Source organism: Watersipora subatra, chromosome 3 (assembly GCF_963576615.1).
Source record: "Watersipora subatra chromosome 3, tzWatSuba1.1, whole genome shotgun sequence".
Taxonomy (NCBI): domain Eukaryota; kingdom Metazoa; phylum Bryozoa; class Gymnolaemata; order Cheilostomatida; family Watersiporidae; genus Watersipora; species Watersipora subatra.
In genome coordinates, this window is record NC_088710.1 from 50,674,870 (window position 1) to 50,701,618 (window position 26,749).

A 26,749-nucleotide genomic window follows, 5' to 3' on the forward strand; every position below is an offset into this window, starting at 1 on the left:
ACTGATTTCAATATGATCGAAGATGGTGACTTTGTGATTTTGAAAAAAGAGTCATCTATGCGGGTTGTACAGGCCAAGAAAAATGGGTAAGAAAAATATGTTATTCATGTTAACTATTTTAATGTATAGTGTAAGCATTTATTTTATCAGATGTATGAACCATAGCCTGGGCATGGCTCTCGTGGGGGATTGGGAGAGAGAGCCTGGGACACATAGCAACACGCGAGGAAGACAACTCTAAAAGTCGACTTCTGCAGTCGCTAATATCACAATCGTTATTTCCGAAGGAGTATCATGTGATGGTCTTTTTTATGATCTCCGCGAGTATGATGTATTATTTTTAATCTGAATTGGCAGCAAACAAACGCTGGTTGGTAAGTATGAAATGTTGGTTGCATAATAAATCAATCACGGGAGTTATATTATTTCAAATGTTTAATTAATTAGGTTTTGATTTAATTATAATCAAAAATTAAATCAATTGAATAAAACATTTTCACAATAACAATACAAACGAATAGCAATAGAACAACAAAAATGAATTACACGCTGCTAGTAAAGAAAAGTTTATCTAGTAAAAAGTAATCTCAGTTTTATTTTACTCGCGAGTATTGTGATTACTCGCGACAGTTATTATGAACAACTAGGACCTACCACTGCAAAACAGTGCCATCTGAAAGCAAATACTCTTTCCGAAGCCAGTAATAAGAGCTATAAATTAGTCAAAACCTACGATAATATGTTGTAAAGCTTGAGACTGTTTTGGTCTCAACGTGACTATGCCTAGCTTTGATAGATGATTTTGAATCGCTCCATTTTTATCAGTAAATGAAATGAAACCGCAAACGTGAAAACGCAAGAGAATAGTAACCTATGGTTCTTATCGTTTTGTTATTAAACGGGGTATTGCATAACTGCCCAGTCTATCAAAAACATAGGGCCTTTCACTAGATCAAGTCACGTTACCGTGACGATAGGCTTTTAAACGCGCCACATCTAATACATCGTGAGATCGACACGCTTTCATTAGTATCAGTCTGAGCGTCATATGTAACATATGTCGCTCGTTTTGCCGAAGTTATCTTACCTTTTTTTTCGCTATGTGTCCCAGGCTCTCTCTCCCAATCCCCCACGAGAGTCATGCCCAGGCTATATGAACCAGCTAAGATCCAATATTTCTTTGAGTATTTGTTCACTAATCGCGTCACCTTAGTTCAGGCTGATACATGGTATAACGATATTAATTTGATTTTGAAATTAGTTTATTTTAAAAAAATATAGAATATTGTTTTTGTTGCTTTCCACAAAGTTTATGGCATCAAACACATCATTAAGCATCACACGTCTCAATTGAAATCATGACTAGGAGTTGTTTGTCTTTGCCGTTTGTAAGTAAGACAACTCTCATTGTAGTTTCTTTGTATGAGTTTTCTTTTTTGTAGCCGACCATTTATATTTGAAAGGACCAAGTTTCGGCTAGACAATATATTTGGTAAGCCATATGGGACACAGTTTGAAATAGATAAGAAATCTAGTCAGTTGGTTCTCAGGGAGGATGATTTCTCTATAACAGGTGACTACGATTGCTGTTTACATTGCATTTATAATTCTTTATAAAGATATTTATTAATTTCGGTGCTTGAAAATTCTAACTTTGAATTTCTTAAAACTTAAAAATTCTTATAACTTAAAAATTCTTATAACCTAAAAATTCTATTTGAAATGAAATTATTGGCAATAAAGTAACCTACACATATATTTATATGTATAGGTTACTTTATGATTTATTTTATATTATATATATATGTACATATATGTATTATATAATATATATATTAGCTTATAATATAATGTAGTAGAAACCTAATCGTAATTCTATGTATAAGTACTATATATATAATATAATTATATATTTTATAATATGTTATAAATGTTTTACTAATTTTATTAGTAATCTCAACAGCTCGCTTTTCTTTTTACAAGTCAGTAGTTGCCTCTTCTAACTTCATTGACCATTTACAGTGATTGTGAATATTGTATTTAGATGCTCTTCCAGAGACCAGCAGTGGCTTGGACAATCGAAATTTAGTTAGCGCCAACGAAGAAAATCAAAACCTAGGAAAAGATGAGATTCACGCCCTACGTAACGACGGACTTACTGGAGATGTACGTTTCTCATTTGGTATTGTGAACACGGAGCGTTGTTGTGTAGATGAAGTTATGAATGAAGTACTTTCTCCCCCTCTCCCTTCTCTCATTAGCATGCTTAGTATTTGCTATTTTTTAAATATATCGTAGCCATTGTCTAGGATATCAAGATTTAACTTCATTGCAATGTATACTTGCAGTATTTTCACATACCTAGTGTGACCATAGGCAGCTGAGAAGATGCGCAAAAGAGCCATGTGCTGATATCACTGTAAATAGGAATGGGATCATGCAGAGACATAAAATGCTTGTACAAAACATCTGCTGATTTTAACGCTTATATCATACAATACTATTATATTAATTCTAAACAGAAATGAACAAATTGTAGCCTTTGGCTAATCATCCTGTATCAGTTTACAAGTTTAAAATTTTGCTACTATCGCTTGAAGGGTAATGATTCGGTATTTGAAAGATAATATGCTTTCACTGGGTGAAGAGTGACGGTTATTCTCCTTGGATGAATACTCATTATTAGATAGTCTGCCTGCAGCGTGGTTTATATAGAACCTTATGCATGCGTTACAGTTTGTAAACAGTTTGAAATAGTTTGTCGCACAACTTTTCAAGAATTTTTTAATATTTCCACGCTGTGTTAAATTGGCCTTCGGATTATGATTTAACGCTTAGTCTCGCATGGCCAAGAGCATTGTAGATCTCTTCTCATTGGTGTCTAGCTTTAAGAAACAACCGAAACAGCCAATAGGGTTGCTAGTTCTAGAAAAAGTAACTTTCAGCCGCATATTCGCTATGAGTGAGTACTATATTCAACCATAAGTAAAATATGCTTCAAGCTGTTTATGACATGACACTTGACTTCGTTTATTACTCACCTTGAATCGCCCATGCAATATTTTTTATTGATATAGCGTATCAATAAACATAAAATAACTCCCCAGACACTGACTCATCTGACAGTGAAGGCCGTCCTGTTCGGAGTACTTAAACAACTTTTTTACATAATTCTCCCCGTTCAACTTGGCAAGAAACATTAACTTTGCTTATACGGTAAAAAAACTGAATTACCTTACATGTTATTAGTAACCGCAAAATTCCAAAACGCAAGAAATAGACTAATTGTTTGTTCTTAAAATGTGTTGTATAAAAAAAATTTAGCAATAAAATGAAAGTATTAGAAAAGAAGGTCATCAATATGGATTTTCCAAGTTGTTTTAAGAGTAGGAGCATATGGGTATGATCTCGATAGGCGCATATATTGTCAGTAGTATTCAAAAGCCGATTAATGATTTGTTGATCTGCTGATGGGCCAACTGTACATGTTATAGACATCTCATAATCCAGTACACATTACATTTTGGTATTACTTACATCTTGAATGTATTCATGGTTTGTTATATCTGGTTTGTTATCACTGGTTTGTTCAGGAAGTGATGACTGAGCTAATAAAAAATAGTGCCACATTTACGCAAAAGACTAAATTCTCTCAAGAGAAATGGATAAAGAAAAAGAAGAAGAGGTATGTCTAAGAATTATGAACCATCTATGTGGTTGTAAATCATTGACCGCTGGCAATTTTGGACTGTTTTACTTTGCAAAAATTTTTCAGAAACATCAAGAGTTGCTACTAGGCTGACAGTCACCAAATAATCTCCATGTTGTCACGGGCAGGCTTTCTATATTACAGGCATATGAATGTTTACACAGTTCTCAGACCGTCTGTGAGGCTCGTAGCAGACATGCACTACCAAAAGGATCCTGCAAAGATTTGGTATGCAGTAAGAACTACGCTTGTCGGTAGATAAAGATGAACTTGCATAAAATGTTAGTAGACTTTACAGAAAGTATTTGGCATTTTCGATTGTTTTTGATGTTTGAGGTGGTCTGACTGCCAGAATGTTTTAAGGCTAAAATCGACAAAACTTGATCACGGTTAAAAGGCTCTGATCAAGCGAAAGTGCAACTATGCGTATATAGTTGCACGGAGACTGGCAGAATATAGACGGGTAACGCTGCAATTTGAACGCAGTAGCCGATATCAACTATAGCAACGATAACAACTTGTGATGTCATTTCGTGCGTGTTTCTTCTGGTTGTTTTAACCGCGATCAAGTTTTGTCAATATTAATCCTGAAACAACCTGGCAGTCAGATCACCTCAAACATCAAAAACAATCACAAATGATAGAAAAACACGGATACTTGCCGATAAACTCTACTAAAATGGTTGTGTAAGTTTATCTTTAAGCACTCACTGCCACTGTTTTACACGCTCGTCGTCAGAGAATTGGTTGACCCATGGCTAGAATCAGCTGGTAATGTTTAATATACAAATTGGTAAACGATAAGGCTAGTATCTAGGATTATCCAAGCCCTTTGCCGGACAGACTTCTTTTCTGAGCCGCTTAGGAGGATGACTCTTTTAACATCTACAAAGAGTCAGCACAATGTATTTAATAAGTTAAATACATTGCCTGCTCTGATGTCAGTCCTCCTTTCTGATGGAATCGCTTTAATGAATCCTTCGAGTGATTATCCAATATACGTGAAATTGTAGAATTCTGCTTAAATTAACCTTGCTGATGGTTATGCTATAGGAGTTATTGGCTTCTAACTTTAAGTGAGACACAGCTGTGTAAGGCAACTGTTTTTATATCATTCGTTTCACCATATTAGTTAACATGTATATTGTTCTGTTTACCAAATCTAAAATTGTTGAAAATTTTATTATTTAAGATTTCAAGTTAAATATAAACAATTTTACTCGGTGTACTTTGAATTGTCTTTCTCAGTAGACTAGTTTATGTATAGCCCAAAACAACGAGCTTGTTTATTAGGTCCATTACCTAAAATATCTCTGGTTCCATGTGGTTTATCTCTCCATTGTGATCTTTTAATGTGAAATAATGAACATTAAACTTGAAGATAAATTAGTGTACAAGGCTCTTCTGCAGATAAACTGGGCTTATAGCAGGTTTCCTAACACTAAAATACGAAGTTATTGTAGGGGAAACAATTCCCAAAGATGATGCTCTTGCGAGTCGCATCACAAATTTCATGATAATTGAAGTTGAGTCGCAAGTTAGCAGTATCTTAATTATAATGAGTACAGCTTGATTAACTTTGGAAGAACAATACAAGACATTTTATCTGCCAGCATAATAAAATGTATCATGGGAAATGAATACATATTTCACTTTATAAACTAATATCAACTTATTGATAAGTTTGATCAATTTCAGCGCAGATAAGCGGCTTTTGTTAAACTAAATATGCATAGTGTTTCAGCGAATGACTTTACCTCATGTCTTTTCTCAAAATGTGTTTTTAAAATACTGCAGAGTTTGCATGACTTGTTTTGTGAGTGCAGAATTTTATATATAATTTTTATATACTTCTATATCAGGGTTTTTGCCTCTAATTGGGGTGCTTTGAACTTCAATTTGAATCCAAAACATCATTTAATTCAATTATGACTGTAAATGGGAGCAAACTGATTACTTTTAATAAATAAAGTTTTGATCATTTGATACGAATTGTGCAGATAGGGGTTGAGCCCAAAATAGATTGTGAAGGTAACTCCTAATCATACGTAACAACTCTATTTAAATGGATTGCGATGATTCTATAAAATATGTTGACACTGCTGTCTTGTTTATTGCACTTTGGAGCTGATTAGGAGTTGTCCACTTTCAGCTTTCTTCGCATGGATACCCTCGCCCAAGTGCTGACTATTGGCAATGTTCAATCAACGTCTAAGGTTTTATTGGTGGAAGCTTGTCAGGGCCTCCTTGCCGGTGCTATCCTTGATAGGCTAAATGGTAAGGTATTCATGAGTTTGCGCTTGAACCAATCAGTTGCTATAAAAATCCTCAATTACTATTCAGGCTGATGTTTCTCAGCACTTCGAAAAATCTATATTTAGCACATACATGCACTATTGATGTACAATTGATAGAATTGACACTTGGTTTGGCTCTTTTCCGTCATTTATGTCTAATTTTATTGTCGATGACCATACCTTTTGCGTTTTGAAGTTTTACAAATAATTATAAGGATGCCATTGCAGTAGTTCTTTGCGAAAGTAATAAAATAGAAAAAAGTCAATGAAATAGCATCGAAAATGTAACGTCATTGATCGATATACGAGTGCAGGGGTTATTGAAAAATACATATTTTGTGTAAGGTTTTTGTGTGTACCCTTTTCGAACGTTAGTGACCTAAAACACGGGCCCGTCCAACTGTGTTTTAGGCTATTTGCGATGAGGAATGGTTTACTTTGCTTATTAATTGCATGAAATCCTTTATGTTATAAATATATGCAGGAACGCTTAAAAGTTAAGTTCCAAGCATCAGCGGCCTAATTCTTACATCCTCTCGGTTTACGCTAACAAAAAATGCACATCTCTATTGCTATAAACATGTGTTATCCGTAGGAAAGGCATTCATTAATAATTCACATATCTATTCCTCAGGGGTATTCTAACTGTCATATCGACCCAAGGCAATCCAATGTCAAACTGTATTAGCCTGTCAGCATTGTCATTTTATGGTTTAGCTTCTCACAATAACAAGTGTAACTCATGATAATGAGCAGTAGTTACATAAGCATGAATTGGCACACGAGTTGCTCACACGAGACTAATGTTGTTATGTCAGTCTGTTGAACTCTCACCAGTGCCCCTTGTAAATGTAATATTATTATTATTGAAAGCTCCTTCGCAGCGTCCTTCAATTCAATTTTGTTGAAATTAGTTTGCTGTTTGCCGTTCCTGCAGCTTCTGTGGCCTTATATGATACAAGATAAGCAATGAAAGTTCAGCGTGGATTGTGGTGGTAATTCAAATCGTCATATATATATACATATATATATATATATATATATATATATATATATATATATATTGCCTAAAAAGATTTGCCAGAAGATCATAAAAATTACCTGGATAGTCGGCAGCTGGCAGTCAAACTGTAAGTTACTGTCACCCAAATAAAATAAGTTAAATATGTATATTTCTGTATATTTCTAGCATCCTCTAAAATCTAGATAATAGTATTGCCAATACCAATTGTTTTGTTTGAAGTTTTCTACTCTTTTTCGTTTGCAGTTCTGCATCTTAACCAACCATTGCACTTAGTAATATAATACATGTAGATGCAAGGAAGCTTATCTATACAGGTAGCGTGTGTAAAATTTCTCCGAACAAACATAAATTTACACGGGTTAATCAAATTTGCCATTTAGTTTCGCCATCATTGTTATAATTAAGTTTATAACGTGTGGTGGACCTTGCCTGTCATAATCTAATTATTTGTTTAGCCGATATACATATCTAACTAAAGGCATGAACCATGTGGGATCGTGAGTGGTGTTCTCTGTCTCATTAGTGTTGACATCTCTCAGCACGTTTGGTCTGATGAAATTACGTTGGTGTCTCAGATTGGTCTAATTTGGTTATTCGTGTCTCATTATCCCTAACTCCTTGCGCGTTGGTTGATTTGCTCTACCTTCATCCAGTCCTTCCTTATATGTCTGTTCTACTGTAGAATGTGACATTATGGCAGCCACCTCAAAATATGACATGATACTGTTTCATTTAAGTTTGCTGGGCTGAAAATCATCAGAATTAAGCTACTTTTTGTATAATTTTTATCTAGAGTATGTGAACAGTTGACTATGACACAGAAACTATATATATTTCAACCCTTTCGGGTTCATTCAACAAAAACTTGAAACATCTCACGTCGCAAAAAATTTTAGAAGGCCTCCGCAGTGGTTTGAGCCCAAATTTCTAGCCAGGTTTTTGCTTTGAGATATCTTTGCATTGTTGCTAAATTAATCAGATGTTATCCGCCTTCTCTGTCGCACAACAAGACGTTGTCCAGATATGCAGTGATCAGCAAGTTCATTCTGAGCTTTGGAATTATAGCTCAGTTTAGCTTCTAACTCTTTGTAGTAAAAAACAAAAGATTTATATTTAATTAGATGAAAAGAGTACACTTTTAGCTTTAAAATGATATATATATATTTATTTATGCATTTAGAGCTGACATGTGATATAAGATACGAAGATCTTTTCACTCAACAATGAACCTGGGGGTTGCCATGATTTTGCATACAACTTTAGGTTTGATAGGTTCGTGATAAACATACCACTTTAGGTTTGATAGGTTTGTGTTAAACAGGCAAGTTCTACATCTTCAGTTTTTACTGTAGCCTTCAGTCTCCCTCAGACAATTGAGTAAACTGATCATCGACAGCCTTGCTTTTCTGCAATGTTGTAGATAAAGGCTGTCTCACCCAGTTCTTCACTGGCCCCAACCCTATGAAGGGTCGAGCGGCGTTTGATGACTTTGGCTTTCCTAAGCAATTAGCCAGATCCAGAATGAAACTGTATCCGTTGAATCAGTTGCATGAACTATCTATGTTCGCCAAGTCCAAGGTTTGTATAAACAGTAACAAGAATGCCATGGAAGTGGGCTGAATTTCTTCACTAATTGCATCCGTGATATTCTTAAGGTTTTAATGCATAACACCTGCAGCTTGGAAATGTACCAACGTTGGAGTTGTGTCCACCTTTAAATATCAAGAAACTACTAAAAGTGATCTACACGTAGCTACATATATACATATACAAACTAAAATTTAAAACGTCAGGAGACTTTGCTTGAAATGAATTTTTGTCATGTTTCCTGTTGTGATCTACATACAGTCAAACATGGATAACTCGAACTTCACGGGACCGAGCGAAAGTGTTCAAGTTATCAGAGCGTTTAAGTTATCAGAGCTTTGTTACAAGTCCATGTATTTATTTATTTATTAGTATATACATGCACATACACAAACTATAATAGAAATCGAAAGCATAAATGGCTTGTTTCAAATTAAATGCTTCTAATGTAAAGTTTAAAACTTTTTTATCAAAAAGTATAGGAGATTTTTCTATCACTTGAGATTGTTTTGTTGTTTGAGGTGATGTTATTGCCAGGACGTTTTTTAGATTAAAATTGGCAAAACTTGATCGTTGTTGAAATGCTCAGAAGAAAAGACATCTTTTCCCTTTGAGCGTTTTAACCGAGATCAATTTTGCCGATTTTTCTTGAAGTTTACGCGAAGGTCACCTCACTTTTCCATGCTTCCGAAAGGCGATCGCTAAGCGGATGTTTGGTAAAAATCAAATTTCACCAAACCTTTAGAAAAGTCGTTGACAAAAATATTTTGTCGACGGTGGTAATAACGACGCTTATGAATTACGAAAAGTTGAGGTTTACCTCTATGGCTTGGAATAAAGTGATTTTCTAAAGCAATAACAACCGTTTCGGTAGCCGTTGGGCAAAAAACAGTTCGAGTTAACAGAGTTGAGGTCGAGCTATCTATAGCAATTTATCATTACGTGGGAACGGACCAAAGAAACCGTTCGAGTTAACCCTTTCGCAAGTATATTAATTATTTAAACCTTTGTGTACAGAGTGAATATATTTGCAAAACGACTAGCAATTTGTACATAGGGATACATAAAACGTCATAACTTTTTTATTTACAGGAATAACTACATGAAATTTAAAATACATGGAACTCACACACATACAAGTCACTACATTTAATATTTCTTGAAGCAGTCACCTTTGCATAACCCCACCGTCGTCGTGGATCATGACCGTCGGCACGTTCAGATTCATCACTATCGCTACCGGTTTCTGACTCTACATCGAAATCATTTGCATCAATATCGCTTCCACTGGAACAAGATTCATCAGTTATAATAATCAGCAATATCTTCCTCGTAGTTGGTTCTAGTAGCAACTTTTCGATGCAGTTGTTCGTTTGACTTGCCATTGTTTCGTTTCGATAGTAGTTTTAGGCGTAATAGTAGTTCGCGATAGAAGATGTTTCGGTGGTAGTTGATTGCCGTAGTGACCATAAGAACTCTGTTCTTTTGTTAGGTTTGACTGACTATTATAGCGAACACAATAATATTATGTTTAGTAGTATAAAACTGAAAGAATATTTGAAGAACTAAACAAAAAGAGCCAATAACAAATGGCTGACGAATAACGGCTTTTGGGATTTCCCAAACGACATAAATGTCTCTTTGCTCAAAACTCCGCAGGACATTAATGTCGCATCACTTACGAAAGGGTTAACCATGTGTTCGAGCTATCCGTGGGCGAGTTATCCATGTTTGACTGTATATGTATGTAGCGAGATCTGCTCTTATCAAGTTGTCACCAAATAAGAGCAGATCTATATATGATTGAAAGAAATTAGTAGTTATTGACTGACAGTTAAGTGTTCTTATCTATATAAATCTTAGTGTTTGTTGGTCTGTCACTTGTGTGTCCAGTTATAGCAATAAACTTATAGAAACGAAAAATCTGCTTTGCACGAGAATTGAACTCTGAGCTTCTAGTTCTGCCGAAGACAGACGTACTATTCATTACACTAAGCATCAAACTGGCATTACTATGGAATAATTGTGCACACATTTATGCACATATTTATGCACATGCCAATCTTTAATGCCGATTTGTTAAAATAATACGCTTCAGCTAGCATGCTTGAAGGTCATGATTTCGTGAGAGATCAGGATAGTCTTCTTTCCTAAGGTTGTCTTCATAGGTTGTCTTAGTAAAGATTTAGTTACTCAAATTCATTGGGTAAAGAATCTCAGCCAATTAAAAATAACTTTTTTATCCAAAATTTTTGTATTACTCGTGCAATGCAGGGCATTCATCTAGTATATGTATATATATATATATATATACTAGATATATATACTATATATATATATATATATATATATATATACGCTATACGTTTAGGAAGCTGATAGAGACAAGCCAACTCAGATGCATTTTCATATGCCATAATGTATACACGTGCTGTACATTTATGAGGCTAGCAGAACCAAGCCAACATACATGTATTTGTATATAGTGTTTGGATATGTCACAACATCTCAATGTTGAATGCCAGGTTTTGCTCGGATGTGATTAGCATACTGATCCCTGATGATGTTTTATCAGTCAGAAAATATGATTTGCATAAAAAGCTAACATCTTATTTTTAAAAAATCAGTTTTTAATTTTTTCATATTGAATCTGAAAAAGCCACCTCTTAATGTTTCCATGATCAGTGGTAGCCATATGCTATCCTTATCCTACTACCTCATCTGATATCACTAAATGGTCTGTAAAATGTTTAACAAATATCAAGTTTAGACTTGAAATAATTGTGAAAGTTACTAGCATCAACCATTAATAAAAAAAATCGATTTTAAACATTTATTTCAATTCAAGGACCGCAGATACTTTATAACATAACATTAAGAGATTTGTAATTTAAGATTGGTAGGTTTTGTCTTTGTGCGCTGTTCGTGGGAAACACCTCGTGCTATGAGAACATGATGATTAAACAGTGAAAGATTGGGGTTCAATGTTTGCATGTATTTTATAAGTAGTAGTTCTTTCAAATCCTATTTAGGGAGCCTTTTGGGAATTGTTCACAACTATTGAGGCTTCTGGAGTATCTCTGATGTCTGATGTGGATATAGGACAATTGCAATATATCAGGCCTTTAAAATATGCAATGAGTTATATGAGTGGAACTGAAGATTGTATAATTTTGACACTCGCGCCTAAACCGACTATTGAAATAATGAATAGGGAAAAATAAAAAAATGTTCGAGGAGGTTTGGTAGTCATCTCATGTTCATTGCACTAGTTCATTCAGGGCAGATTTTTAAATACACATGTAACAATGCTGCAGGTAAAAAAGTCAAGTTAGGAAAGCACTGTAGACAGCGTATCAATAGTTCGTAGCCACGTGTGCACCTATTATTATGCTCTCTAAGTTTTTATTTGCCTCGAATGATATGTAGACGCTGCTGCTGTCTCTTAGTGTTTCTTGCTTTAAGACCACAAAAACTAGGAGATGAGCGACTTAAATTTGTGCGACTGAATTGTCCAGAGCTGTCATGGTGGGGCTCTTCTAACATGAATGATCTCTGGATGAGCGATGCCGTTAAAATGCCACATTTCCTCTCAATGTGAATTATTTGAATGTAATTTCTCTTTTGTTTTTTTAACCTAACGAAATATGTGGGTTGAACATAAGTCTGTATGGAACCAGCTTTATAAGCCCATCATGAAAAACTTCACTAAAATTTCTAGATTGTAGTGTTATTCGCAGTTTGATTATTGTTTTGTATTGTTGCCTTTAGAAACTAAATGGGACGTTTCACCGAATACAACTTCATCGATAATGTTGACAAACTTGTCTTCAAAACTCTAGAGTGTTGAGTTTTTCTGGGATACTCAAGCTACCATCAACACTTGAAACTTGGATAGCAATATTTAAAATACTTCGACACCCGAATTCAGTATCACTGAAGTTAATATTTGACCAGGCAAGGCTTATAAGTCTTTTTACCGTGAGAACTCTGCAGGAGTCATTCATTACACCCTAGCTTTACCAGGATGTTTGTTTTTCGTTCGCTATCTCTTTGACATCTTCTCCAACAGATTCATGTAGTTAAATGACTGTTAGCAGGTTATGAAGCTTGTCGAGCTTGGCCATCAGAGGTTTCGACATTAATATGGCCAGCAAGACAGTAAAGCAACTATCAACTATGATATTGGGAATTTTTGTATACTAAAAATTATCATTTGAAAATAGCAGCGCAAGGGTAGCATTATAAAACTTTATATTTGCTTAAACTCGAACAGTTTGTTATAAGTTGATTATATGAAATTTAATCTTTAACAAAATGCACTCCTATCCATACTGGTATAAGCCTATTCTCATTTTAAAAACTAGGAGCCACCTTTTAGCCCCTATAAATAAGCTCATTTTAAAAATAGAAAAGATGGAAGGTAGGCTGTCCCTTTTATCAGGGTTTTATTAAGCTCCAATATACTTGAAGAATATTGCAAAGTTCATGGTCAAAGCCTATTCGGTTTCCAATTTTTCATTAATTTCCAATTTACAATCCAAGTTTGCAACCATTTCGTTTCCAACTTGCTGTCTACTCGTGAGAAAGATTAGGCATTTGGCGGATCGATTGTAAGTTTACATCGACTCTAAACAATTTCCCTTAAAGGTTGACTTGCAACAAAATTCACATTACAGTTATTTGGTATCAAAAGATTCACCATGTTTTACTCTGCTGTGTTGTAGGTGCAAAATATGTGGGAATGTGTCTACAAGCTCTTAAAAGCTCAAATTCGAACAGTTAGTCGCAGCCATAACGGAAACGCCATAGATTAGAATCCTTCTCCAAAACGGCTCAAATGAGACGTAGTTAAACACGATGGCTTCTGTTTACACTTTCATGCACCCTCATTCGTCGATATATTTTCACAAATGTACTTCTCGTATTCAATATAACCATGTCTATTGTCCTTACGCGTCTGTTTAATCATCATTGTAATGCTGTCATTTTGAACACCGATATCTCAAAACGTACCGTAAAAATTTGTTTAATTTTTTAACCTTAGCTAGAAGGAGTGAGCATCATCCTCTGACAAACATGATGGGCTTGTTGGTCACCTGTGATAGTCGAAAAATGCTGCAAAAATTGTTCGCGCTATTTGACAGGAAGTATAGGTCACATGATCAGATTACGACTAAATAATTAGACCAAGCTGAAATGAAACTGTAAAGTAGTCAGCATTTATATTTGATACGGGCTTTTCGGTAAAACCCAAAGTGTTTGTCATAAACTAGTGCTACAAGAAGTTTTATATTGAGCCTTTTATTGGCCTTTCTATTCACGTGAGAACATTACGTGTCAAAATAATAACCAAATTGTTTGAATACGTCAGAGATTCCAATCTACGGCGTTTTCGGAATGGCGGCGATTAACTGTTCGTTTTTGAGCTTTTAAGAGCTTGTAATCATATTTCCACATACGTATTATGCACCTACAACACAGCAGAGTAAGACATGGTAAATCTTTTGATACTAAATAACTGTAATGTGAACTTTGTTGCAAGTCAACCTTCAAGATTTCAGAATGCCTTTATAAATAACAACCTTATGCGCTTGTCATCTTCACAGTAATTATCATACGATGTGCATACGCGCATCACGCCGCATGCACGCCGTGCTGCTTTTGAAGCTGCTGTAATTAAGCCCTGTCACTCTTCTTGCTAGCTTGCTGTCACTTTAAAAATACAAATAAACTCTACGGAGGTCAATGGCTCGAGTCTCATTCAACAGAGAGACTTTAATGCAATTCTTCATATTGATCTTTAAATATGTGTTCTTGTACTGGTTCATTCGTCTAAGTTTACCTCCAGGAGTTTAAAAAAGCTCTTTGCAGTCATCTAATAATTGTTTTCAACTTCACAAAAATTATGCATACTTACAGTAATGCAGAGAACAACACACTTACGTCTGAAAGTGGTCAACTGTTAACGATGTATTTAAATTTAACTTAGAAATGTGAATGGAAAAAGTCTATGAATCATATTAAGCTAAAGCTTGTTTTGCAGAGTTGTTCAATTTACTTGTTATACAATGTTTTTAGCTGAATGCCCAGCATTGCACGGGTAATAAAAAAAAATTTTGCACGGAAAATTTACTTTTAATCGTTGTCATTGTTTATTTCTGTGTGTGTCGGGCCGATTCATAAATCACATATTTGAAAGCTCGAGGCATTGCTAAAACAGATTGTTGAAAAACATTTCTACATATTCGTTCTAGATTTAAAACAGCTTACAAATAGTGGCAGGTCATGTAGTTGCTGTTGGCTAAGTTTCTTTACCCAATGAATTTAAGTAACTTAAGCTAGTCTAAATCTTTACTATAATAAGAACTGTGTTTATACTCAGTCTATGGAACTCGTACATTTGGCGGTTTGCCTGCTAAGCCAGCTTACCAAGGGTAGGAATAATTGTACATATAATCGCTATGCGTCTTGAGCTCTCACTAACGTGGCCGTGTGACTTAATGGTTAGCTCGCCTGTCTGCAAAACGAGTTTCCAAGTTCAATTCCAGTGTGAAGCAGTTTTTTCGTTAGCGTATTTCAATTGCTATAACTAGACATACGGACAACCAACAAACACTGAGATCTATATATAGAGATAATAATAATAATAAAGATGATAGTATATAGTAATTGCAAAGTTTAAAAGGGTCTGAGCGAATATGAGTAAAGATAATGATATATTATATAAAATTATAAAAGCGACCATGTGGTGGTGATGATGTGGACATCTCGTAGAGATATTAACAACTGAGAGATGGTATGATCCAATGCTATGGTCTGCGATCGAACAACATACGCACTCAGCACCAAATCCTTCAGTTGGTGTTTAAATTTTGGAAAAAGGCTATTTAGCGGTAGTGTGTCAATGTTTAATCTTTATCTCTGCAAGCGTATCATTTTTAGAGACTTGAAGTGTGTGTGGACTGAGATCAACTGCTTGCACAACCGTCTACCATCATATAAAGATTTGAATGAAGTTCAAAGAACTGCAACTTGCTAATGCAAACATGTAATCAATGAATCGAGATGTTCTTTTCTGTTAACAAATATTTTTTCAATAAGTTGCTTTTAATGTTGTATTGTAAATGTATAGGAAAAACTGGTTTTTATTGGAAGCTCAACCCGCTAAAGAGTTTCAACATTTTGCTCATTTTCTTGTGACCACAGGCTAACGTTAGTTCAGCTCTCACCATGTGATATAAACTCCTATAGTTGTGTCAGTTGATCGCAAAAATCAAAGATATTTTAAATAAAATTTTGTATGTGGCTTCTACCGGCATCTAGTTGTGCTTAAAAAAATCAATAAGCGTTGTGCACGCAGTAGGAATGGTACTGGAGCAGGCGTCATGGTATTATTGTGCGCAGTGACTAGGAGAGAATCACGTACCCGAAGTGAACATTTCCCATAGGTCTCCCACTAGCCTTTGTCTCCCAATGATTTTTGAATAATATTACAAGATCATTTCCGGCAATTTCTTGATACAGTATTATTCCAGTACCTTTGCACTAGCTACAGGTTATGTTTGTTCAGTCAGAAAACTACACTATTGCCATCGTAATTGATTATAATAAATAGTAATTGAAGCTAATATCATGGAGCCACCTGCAGATGAACCAAACGAAACCATTTTTATGGCAGGTTCAGTTTTAATTCCTTCATCAGAAAAGTATATAATAAGTAGAATAGGTTGTGCCAGCAGTACCGATTTTGTTACATAAAATACGTTCCAAGGTTTACAAGCGAGGGCCTTGATGTCATAACACTGACTCCGCTCTGTCAATACAACTTGGTCATTCCGGTCGCGCTTGTTGCTTTGTCAGATCGATCGCTGCCGGGTATGAGAAGGTTTCCTTCTGTGTAGTGGGTGGCGTTTCAGCAGCACATCGGGTCGTAAACACGCATAGCCCGAGAGTCTCTAGTGTCACTGGCCTATGCCACCTATTCTCTTGAGTCTGGTATTAATTTTTTCTAACAAACAAATATGCAGCTTCATACACGTGCCTTCACTTGTCATGATTAATTATCTGGCCTGAGGAGACTGGTTGTTTCATGATAACTTACTAAATGCTTTTTATTCATTGCTTATTGTTTGTTTAGGACAAGTTTTACGTCAGCATCGGCGTCAGCATCAGCATGTAATCCTATTGCAGCAAGTTGAGGTGTGAATGAGTTTTATTCAAATTATCGGTGTTTGTACGCTGCCCAGACATGACGATGGTAAATATTGGCTCTACCAATATTATTGTGTGCTATGTGTGTGAGGAGTTTGGTTATTAGTACGTAGGTTTCCATACAGCGATAGTGTAGTATCAACTGGGTGCACCAGTGCCAAAGCGCTCTGCTTTGCCGACAAGCAGATCATGTGTCCGTAAGGCCCTATAGAGCGATGGTTGTGTCACGCTTATCGTAAAACTTCTAATTTAAAAGTTTATTTGCATCAAAATTCACATTACAGTTGTGTGGTATCAAAAGATTCACCATGTCTTACTCTGTTGTGTTGTAGTGCAAAATATGTGGAAATGTGATTACATGCTCTTAAAAGCTCAAAAACGAACAGTTAATCCGTTGCCGTCACGAAACCGCCGTGGATTGTACAAGTATATGTACAATTTAGTACATGTAAATGTATCACCTGTAGAATTGAACAAAGAAATTACAGTATATGAGACTGTTGAGAACTCATTGGGTGTCACATAACATGTCTACATTGGAAGTTACATAATTCTCTCTAAGATCTACTTTTTATATTCAAACTGTCTTATTTTGGAGAAAATATTACTGTTAGGATGCACTCTTCATCATTTAGTTTGTAGCTCAGCCCATAAACCTATAATATTTTTTTAATAAATACAGCGGATAATTATAATGCAAATAGCATTAAAACAAATGCGTGATAAAAAAACTTGATGAAGTTATCATCAATTTAGAAAATTTTTATTGCTGATTTACCTTAGAGGCAAGTGAGTAGAAGTGCATGTATTGGTAGAGATATATTGATATGCTCAGCAATGTATTGGTAGAGATAAATATGATGATGTAATTTACTCTAACTGAACTGACATACCAGGTAATTTACAGTTTTGTATTATTGATGGGTCTTTACATTTTGTTTTGAATATTCACCTTTATTTAACTTATACTTCCAAAACCTTCATGCTTTGAGCAATATCGAACATCTTATGTTGTGAATAAGTGCAGGTTCAGACTCAAATATCTGCTGCAATGTTACATCGTGTATTGGACAATTCGTATTCATATAAATGCAATGTTACATCATGTATTGGACAATTCGTATTCATATAAATGCAATGTTACATCATGTATTGGACAATTCGTATTCATATAAATGCAATGTTACATAGTGTATTGGACAATCCGTATTCATATAAATGCAATGTTACATAGTGTATTGGTCAATTCGTATTCATATAAATGCAATGTTACATAGTGTATTGGACAATTCATATTCATGTAAATGCAATGTTACATAGTGTATTGGACAATTCGTATTCGTATAAATGCAATGTTACATCGTGTATTGGACAATTCGTATTCACATAAATGTTTGACCGTATTCCAAGACTTTGCATGCATGGCGTCTAAACGTTTGTCTCAGGCAAGCTTTATTGTGTTGTTGTTACTGTTTGACCACATGCACCATATGGTACCTCTGTCTCTCGTTTATAGGAAACTACAACACTATGTGTCCCTGATGAGAAAAGAAGAAGACTGAATGGTTCAGAGTCATGTGAGGCGTCGTCTGAGCAGAGCACGGGTAGCTCAAGGTCAACAGAGACTGACAGTTCGATAGTGGCCGGCAGCAGTCCAGTAACTGTAAAAACACTCCCTAAAGTCCCTGGTGTACCAGTTGCTACCTCTCCAGTTGCACACCCTCCAGTTACTGACCCTCCACTTACTGACCCTCCAGTTGCCGACTCTCTAGTTGCTGACCTTCCACTCGCTGACCCTCCAGTTGCTGACCCTCCAGTTGCTGAACCTCCAGTTGCTGACCCTCCACTTGCTGACCCTCCACTTGCTGACCCTCCAGTTGTTGACCCTCCAGTTGCTGAACCTCAAGTTGCTGAACCTCCAGTTGCTGAACCTCCAGTTGCTGACCCTCCAGTTGCTGACCCTCCAGTTACCGACCTTCTAGCTACCAATCCTTCAGTTGCTGACTCTGATAAGTTATTCACTCAGTTAGAGTGTGAGAAGAGATTATTACCAAACAATTCTGCTGATGAACTTCAAACTGGTACTCTGACGAACAGTGGTGTAACCAGAGGGGAGAAAAGTGGTGTAACCAGAGGGGAGAAAAGACAACTCAATGAAGATCAAAAAAGAGAAATGTTGCCACATCTAATGGAGAGACAGCAGGCTAAGAAGTATATTGAAGAGAATATGTTTGATACGTAGGTACAAGCTATCAGTGCTATCAGTGCAATCATCAATTTTCACTTAGATTATAAAATGCCTTTATCCAATCATTTGTAATGGACACAAGTCATTTTTTATTTGTCTTTGGAGTTTTTCTCTCATGAACAAATTAGTGTTCGTTGGTACATTTACTTAGAACACTAGCATTATCTGTTCAGTTGCTATTGAGTGCATATCAACCTTTTGGTTGGTCGAGTGTGAATGATTGTGCCACTCTCAGGTCACTCCAAAGTATTTTTCATGGAAGGTTTTTAATATTCCTGGCCTAAGACCATCTGCTCTAGCTCAAAGCGAATAATTTTATGACTTTGCATCCTGCAGGTTAATAATTGCGATCAAAGCTCAGCCCACGCAGCTCACTTTGCGACTCATCAACCTCGTCAAGCTCTCACGACCTTTTGTTGTTTTTCATCCTCACAAAGAACCGCTGATGGAATTGTTTGTTCAGCTGAAAGAGAGAGGCGGAGTTGTCAACTTGAAATTTTCTGAGACCTGGTTTAGAGCTATACAGGTATATCTTACGTGATTATGTGTGTTTGTCTCGGCACTTCCTGAGTAAATTATCTGCACACCTCTTTGGTTTCTCAGAAAAATCCGACAGTAAATATGTTTCGGACAAGCAGCGCCTATGAATTAATGTTGGAAAATTGGTGACCAGCCCCGCACTGACTTCTCACAGCTTTAGAAAAGTTGCTTATAATTCAGCACTTTTCTAGGGATTGCCTATAACCATTGTGTTTTAATTAGTTGGTTTTTTATAAGTTCGTTGGTATTGCTACTTCTTGGGTACTTTCATTTAATCTTATAGATAGACAGGAACCCTTAGAATTTTATTCTCATGTTTCCTTATTGCATCTAAAAAGTCAAAGGAATGATACATAGGGTAATGCTTGACGCAAAGCTGGCTCCAATCAATATGTTTCCTATGACATCAGCTCTAGCGCGCGAGTCTGCAAAGTTTTAATAATCGTCAACTTGCATAGCAGTGCAGATCTGGTCTCCGCAGTGTCAACAGATGTGCTGTCACGCATACCGTTTCTTACAGGGTGTTTCTTACAGGGTCAACAGATGTGCTGTCACGCATACTGTTTCTTACAGTGCCAACAGATGTGCTGTCACGCATACTGTTTCTTACAGGGCTCTTGTTACAAAAATGACCTCCATTATTAGTTAATTACAGTATTTTAACTGCGTCATTTGTTAAACTTTTTCAATCGATATTCTATGTGCAGATGGAATATCGACCTTGCATGTCTTTGTATCGCTTATACGTAATTCTTTCGTTCAACCTCTTCATGAATGTGTTTTTCATGTGAATAAACTCATACACTGGATGAGCTCTATAAATATTTTAAATGCGTTAGCAAATTTATTTCGCATTGTCAGCGATGAGTCTCACTAAATCCGCATATTATTACTTGCAGTGTAGAAGCATTTGCACAGTTGTAGATGTATACACTATATGACAGGGATTGCCAAATGATTTTGGCCATGATCTTTTTCCTGCCATCCTGCCATTTTTCTTTTTTATCATACATAAACATGTAAAATTTTAGTTGTGTACATCTTAAACAAGGCGTCAAATACGATTTTGCAAAGTTTTGCTTGTATACATAATTTGACTAAAAATCAGTAAATGGATGTGCTGCAATAAATATGTTTGATATCAGTGAGAAAAATGAGGAGTGGGCTTTGACTTCACAATACTATCAAAACGCAGTTTTCTGCTACTTACAGCGTCTCTTAAAGTTCACGAAGATGAGTATTTGTGAGTCGTGTTCTACATGTATGATTACTTTGTACAAAATTCACTAATGAAAACAAGGAATTTACCAAAATTCTGAGAAAAATTTACCAAAATTTTTAAAACAAATTAAAAAAATACTTCACGAAAAATTTTTCCGACAGCTAACTTGAAAGATCTATAAAAAAAACTACAAAGATCCGAATCTAGATCCGCCATTTGGCCATAGCTGGTATATGAGTTGAGCATTTGATATGTGATTCCCTTGGGCATGACAGCTAGGTCACTTTAACTCAACTCATATAGTGAGCTGTTGATGTGAACATCGATTTGCACCTTCAAAAGTGAATATGTCTCACCGCTTCATCTTCACTGCTCACCGCTTTTCACAGTCACTTTGGTTCGCTCATATTTCTAATTTCTGTTGATACATGGCTTTAAAACGTCATTCACTCTTGTCTAGGTAAACGGAACAAAAATTTACTTGCTCTGGCGTGTTAAGACACATTTAAATTTACCTTCCAGAATTGCCTGACTTTTCCTCATTGAGTGACCTTTGCATCATCTATGTGACTGAAATGCTGGTCAACTTTAGCATCATTCAGTTACACCCTGCAGCTGCATATGACTCAGTATGAATCTTTGACGATATTTCTACCTTATATCTTGGTGCCTAGGCTCGTGTTCACCTCAATGTATGTTTCTATAAACACCTGCAGTCACCACTTTCAACATTCCTTTGATCAAGGAGGCCTTTGGTTGGCAGTAGGCAGTTTTGATGTTTGCTTCACATCTCAATGCAGGTTTATCAACTATATACTTTCAATAAAGGTCAAAAGTGTTTGTAAATAACAACAATAAATGTATATACATATATATTTATATACATTTATTGTTGTTATTTACAAACACTTTTGACCTTTATTAAAAGTATGCAAGGCCTTTATTACAAGTATACAAGGCACTTTTGACCTTTATTAAAAGGGATATACATGTATATAGATGTATATACATGTGTATGATTCTCAAAGTTTGTCTTTTGTTTGTCATCTCTGTGTCCAGCTATAGCGATTAAAATCCTACAGTGAAAAATCCATACCGTGTTAGAATTGAACTCACGGCGATTACAAGCGCAAGCATGCAAACACGCGCACTTAACCGCAAGTCTAAGCCATCCTTATCTGAATTAGCTCATCTACAGTATCCTTATCGCGATTAAAGCTAAATATGTACGTTATATTATGAATTAATATTACCTTTTGCGTTTTTTCTTTTAAAATTTGTTTTAAAAACCATTTAAACATTCATTATTTATTTTTCTTCATTTGTAATTTTTAATTGTGCCATTTCAATTTCAAGTATTCTATTACGATGCAACTGCAACGGCACAATTTCTGTCTTCAATTTCCGGTTATTGCAAAGGGCAATTGTTACAAATGGTAAAACTAAAAAATGTTCACACATGCATTTTCGAGTAGGAGTTGCCTCTACATCCTCTCTCGGTTCAGTCAGTCAAAGTATGCTAGTGCGCTTCACTGACATATTTAATTTCGACATCTCATTTTTACGTTTGTGCCAGTATTGATTATCAAGAAGTACCGGTGTAGTTGTATTCAAAATTTTGATGGATAGCTTCTGCTGCAGCAACAATAACCTTTTCTATATACACACTTATATGTACTATTTGTTATTATTAATTCAACATATTCGTGATTTTTATCTTTTTTTCAGTTCAATGTGATTGTATCAGTATTAATTCACTTTTTATTGTAACCGTTGAAACAAATCGCACACTATAGCCATTATTTGCTAATTATTTCACATTAAAACATCTTTACAGTTGTTTTAATTTTTTTCTTGATTTATTCGCACCGCGCAAAATTTTTTCTCATGATATGAAGTTTAACAGTTATGTTGGTAAATGTTGTTATATGTTAAGTAAAACTAAATTTCTGTGCAAAACCTTTTTTATTACCCGGGCAACGCAGGGCATTCAACTCGTATCTACAGTCATTAACAAAAGTTTGAGACCACGCTTGTTTTACCTGGGTTATACAATGTAAGGGCTACCCATCTTCCCTATGCTGCTGAGAAGTGATGCTATGGTGTGCACTAAGTGAACTTTGAATTATACAACGTTGTGTCATGCTTTGTGACCCGGGGGCCACAGTGGAGGCCACAAGGGGTGGGGGCCACAAGGAGCCACGGAGCTCGAGTAGCCCGGCAACAGCCCGGATCTCAATCCGATTAAAAATCTCTGGACAGTGCTAAAGAACAAGGTAGCAGAAAAACAGCCATCAAGTATTGCAGAACTTGTACAGGTTATAAAGAGTGTTTGGTGCACTGAGATCACCGCAGAATACTGCAGAAAGCTGATAGAAAGTATGCCTAAGCTACTTGAGGCGATAATCGCCAATAATGGTGGACACACCAAATACTGACAGTAAAGACTCAAAAGTATTGTGCTACGCTTTTAATGAACTTTAAAACTGCATTAGTAGAAGTGTTTCAGTATGTAACTATATTGTTTAATCACAAGTTCAAATAAAACCACATATACTGCTATAAAACCAATAATATGCATTGATTTACTGAGTGGTCTCAAACTTTTGTTAATAATTATATATATATGTATATATATAATTATTAACAAAAGTATAACAAACAGTAATATATATAATATATATATTACTGTTTGTTTGTGTTCATCCCTGTGTCCAGTTTTGGTCCATTTATTAAACTCTAATCAATGAAAAATCTGTATCATATTGGATTTGAACTTGTGGTAATTGTGGAAGAAAGTTTGCAAGCACATGCACCCAACCACAAGGCTAAGTCGTTCTTACCAGTCTCATCTATTTTATTTACGGTATCCTTATGGCGATTGCAGGTTACAAGCTAAATGGGATGCACTTATTATTATTAATCAATATCACCTTTTGCGTTTGTATTTCTTTTTAAACAATTTTAAACGCTATTTCAAAATTCAATACCTATTTTTTAATTTGTAATTTTCAAATGTGTTGTTTTAATTTCAAATGCTCAGCTACCAGCTTCAATTTCTGGTTCTTCCTTATGGCTATCGCTATAAAAATGAGATTTAAACTTTTACATGTGGACTGTTGTATTATCTCATGTAGGAATTGCATCTACATTGTCCCTCCGTTTGGTCAAACAATGTTTCAGACAAAGGCAGTCCGATAATTCATTTTCGAGATACCCAGTATCGAGAGGTAACATTATTGTCATATTCAAAGTTTTAATGGATAGCTTCTGTTACAATAGTAACCTTTTTATACACACTTCTATGTACATTACTTCAACTTATTCATGATTTTTGGTTTGTTTTCTTAGTTCGAATTAATTGTATCAGTATCAAATCGCTTTTCATTATAACCATTGCAGTAAAAGAGACTATCTAGCCATTACTTGCTATTTATTTTACATTTAAACACCTTTACAGATGTTCTACTTTTCTCTTAATTTATTTGAACTGCACAAAACACTTTTCTCGTAATATAAAGTTTAAAAGTTATAATAATAAATGTCGTATACATTAAATAAAAAAAATCAATTTTCTGTTCAAAGGCTTTTCATTACCCTGCAACGCCAAACATTCTGCTAGTCTATATAAATCTTTTTGTACACCTTATGTCCAGTTATAGCGATTAAAATCTAGCAGTGAAAAGTTCACATCGCAGAGGATTTGATCTCGGAACCTTCCGTTCTCAAGGCAACAATAGGCTGTTTTCTATTACCCATGCAATGTCAGGCATTCACCTAGTATATATATGTACGGAGGCATTCGTGGAGCTACCTTCCTGGAAATTCATAAGCACCGCCTTTACACTGTACCATCTTGCCAAACCGTCATTCATAGCCTGATGAGTGCCAAGTGTGAAACAACGCCGTAGCTGCCGATAGAAGTTTTAGTCAAAAAATCGTCTAGTTATGTAGATATATATTTATATAACTAGACGATTTATATATATATATCCATAAGTCTATATTACGCCCATCCAAAACCAAATCCAAATACTTGTCCAAATGTCTTTTATTAATATATATATATACATATATATAGTCTAGTTGTATAGATATATATTTATATAACTAGACGATTTATATATATATATATATATCCATCCATAAGTCTATATTACGCCCATTTGTCTCCGGGATGAATTGTGTAAGAGTATCTGTCATCTTTCCTTTCACAGTAATTGAAATTGACTGGTTTGCCTTCTTATTAAGACCAAGGGTAAAACACCCAAGGATCATTGCATGCAAACCAGGACAAGCTCCATAATCCTGTCGCCATGCTCTGTAATTATATTAATTCCTTCTTAGTTCTTGTTGGTGCAATTCAGTTTATTCCAGTTGAAGATAGTACTGCGCCCTTAAATCATTACCAGTGGACAGTTGCTGGCATCTTGCCAGCATCTTGCCTCATCGTTGATTCACTCTGGCTCACGTCATCCACTTTCTTGTCTCAGAATCCTCTCTTAATGTTGGTAGTAATGGAAGATGTTGGTGGTTTTTGTGTTGAATTTCGAATAAGATGCAAGAGAATTCATTGCACTAACTGCGCATCCGTTTAAATCCATATGCGGTAGGCCAATCTATTCATTAGTTTTTGTTTTTGACAGGTTTTGCCAGAAAGAACCCACCCAATGGTAAACATGAGTGGTAGCAGCGGTTACCTTCTAACAGGCACGGTTGTCGAGAAGAACAACTGAACAATGCCTGAGCAGCGAGTGTAGAAAAAGGAACAGTTGGTTAGCATAGTGGATGATATCATTCAAATGATGTCATTGTGTTTTTCACTTTTTGTCTAACTTTTTTGAGTTTAGCCCTAAGACCTATGCTTGAGCGGGCATTTCTCACAACCGTTCTAAAAATTTGTTCATTTAGCTCTTAGACACACTCTAGAAAATTAAGGGAAGTACTCTTGATGAGACATTTGCGGGCTGTAAAAAACATTCTATTGTGAAACCAGTTTGCCATGCTTCAGAATTCATATATTGTCTGTTTTTTGAAGTCTGCTCCGAATTGGTAACTCTCAGCAGGTACATGCTAGCTGGTCAGACCCATAGAATTTTCTAGAATTGCCAGAAGTTTCTCTATTATAAAAGCCACAATTAATCGAGTGTTTGTCCTGATAAACTGTCATGTGAAGAATACTGACATAAATTTACGATTTCTGTCGTATTTTGATTATGAAGAAGACGCGGGACACTGACTTTTTCCTCGGAATGTTGCAAGATTTTTAAGCAGCTTGTGGTAATAGATGTAAATAAGTCCGTGTGAAAAGCTCCAGTTCAGTATGAAACTTCATGCATAACAACGTATGACACACACGTGTATATATATAAATTTACATAAGATTGTTGTGCCAAGAACATCGAATCGAAGAAAAATGAAAATATTTTTATGCACAGACTACACAGTGAAAAGTTAACAATAGCTTTTATATATCATTCCTTGCAATTGATAAATTAACACATGACCTGGTTTTGGTTGGCACTTTGTCAGCGGATTTTCTGATATGCGTACTTATTTATCAATCTACAGTTAGTCTATTAGTCTCTGTTAAATGCTAAATCTACTCTAGGCTGCCATGTTTTTAATTCTAAGCTCAGCTTATATTGACAATTAGTGTTATCAAAAACGACTGAATAAAATTTACATGTTATGCATTTTGGTATTCAGATCTGGTTTGTCGATAGCGTGTGTCACAAAGTAATACACCATATCAACCTGCTTAGTTCAGCCAGGTTTAACTGCATTACTTTAATTTGGAGTGTTGCTTACTCCTTGCAGTTCAAATATCTGTTCTGTCTATTATGTTTTTATACTGTTGCAATATTACTCATCTTGTTACTCATCTTGTTCCGAAATGAATAAAGTT

At 35.5% G+C, this 26,749-nt stretch overlaps 1 protein-coding gene across 1 annotated transcript; it reads left to right on the forward strand.

Moving 5' to 3' along the window:
* LOC137391179 (tRNA (adenine(58)-N(1))-methyltransferase non-catalytic subunit TRM6-like) lies at nt 1-26,749 on the forward strand. The gene is made up of 10 exons (XM_068077560.1): nt 1-86; nt 1,443-1,573; nt 2,045-2,166; nt 3,594-3,685; nt 3,854-3,937; nt 5,862-5,986; nt 8,451-8,608; nt 18,348-19,069; nt 19,416-19,605; nt 25,488-26,749. The coding sequence occupies exons 1-10, from the start codon at nt 13-15 to the stop codon at nt 25,575-25,577; spliced, it is 1,788 nt and encodes a 595-aa protein (XP_067933661.1). The 5' UTR covers nt 1-12; the 3' UTR covers nt 25,578-26,749.

Bases quoted from the DNA above. Each gene is read 5' to 3' on its own strand.
- LOC137391179 (XM_068077560.1), top strand. From the start codon at position 13: ATGATCGAAGATGGTGACTTTGTGATTTTGAAAAAAGAGTCATCTATG. The intron at 1,574-2,044 runs GTGACTACGATT...TATTGTATTTAG, and splicing joins GGATGATTTCTCTATAACAG to ATGCTCTTCCAGAGACCAGC. The intron at 19,070-19,415 runs GTAGGTACAAGC...TGCATCCTGCAG, and splicing joins GAAGAGAATATGTTTGATAC to GTTAATAATTGCGATCAAAG.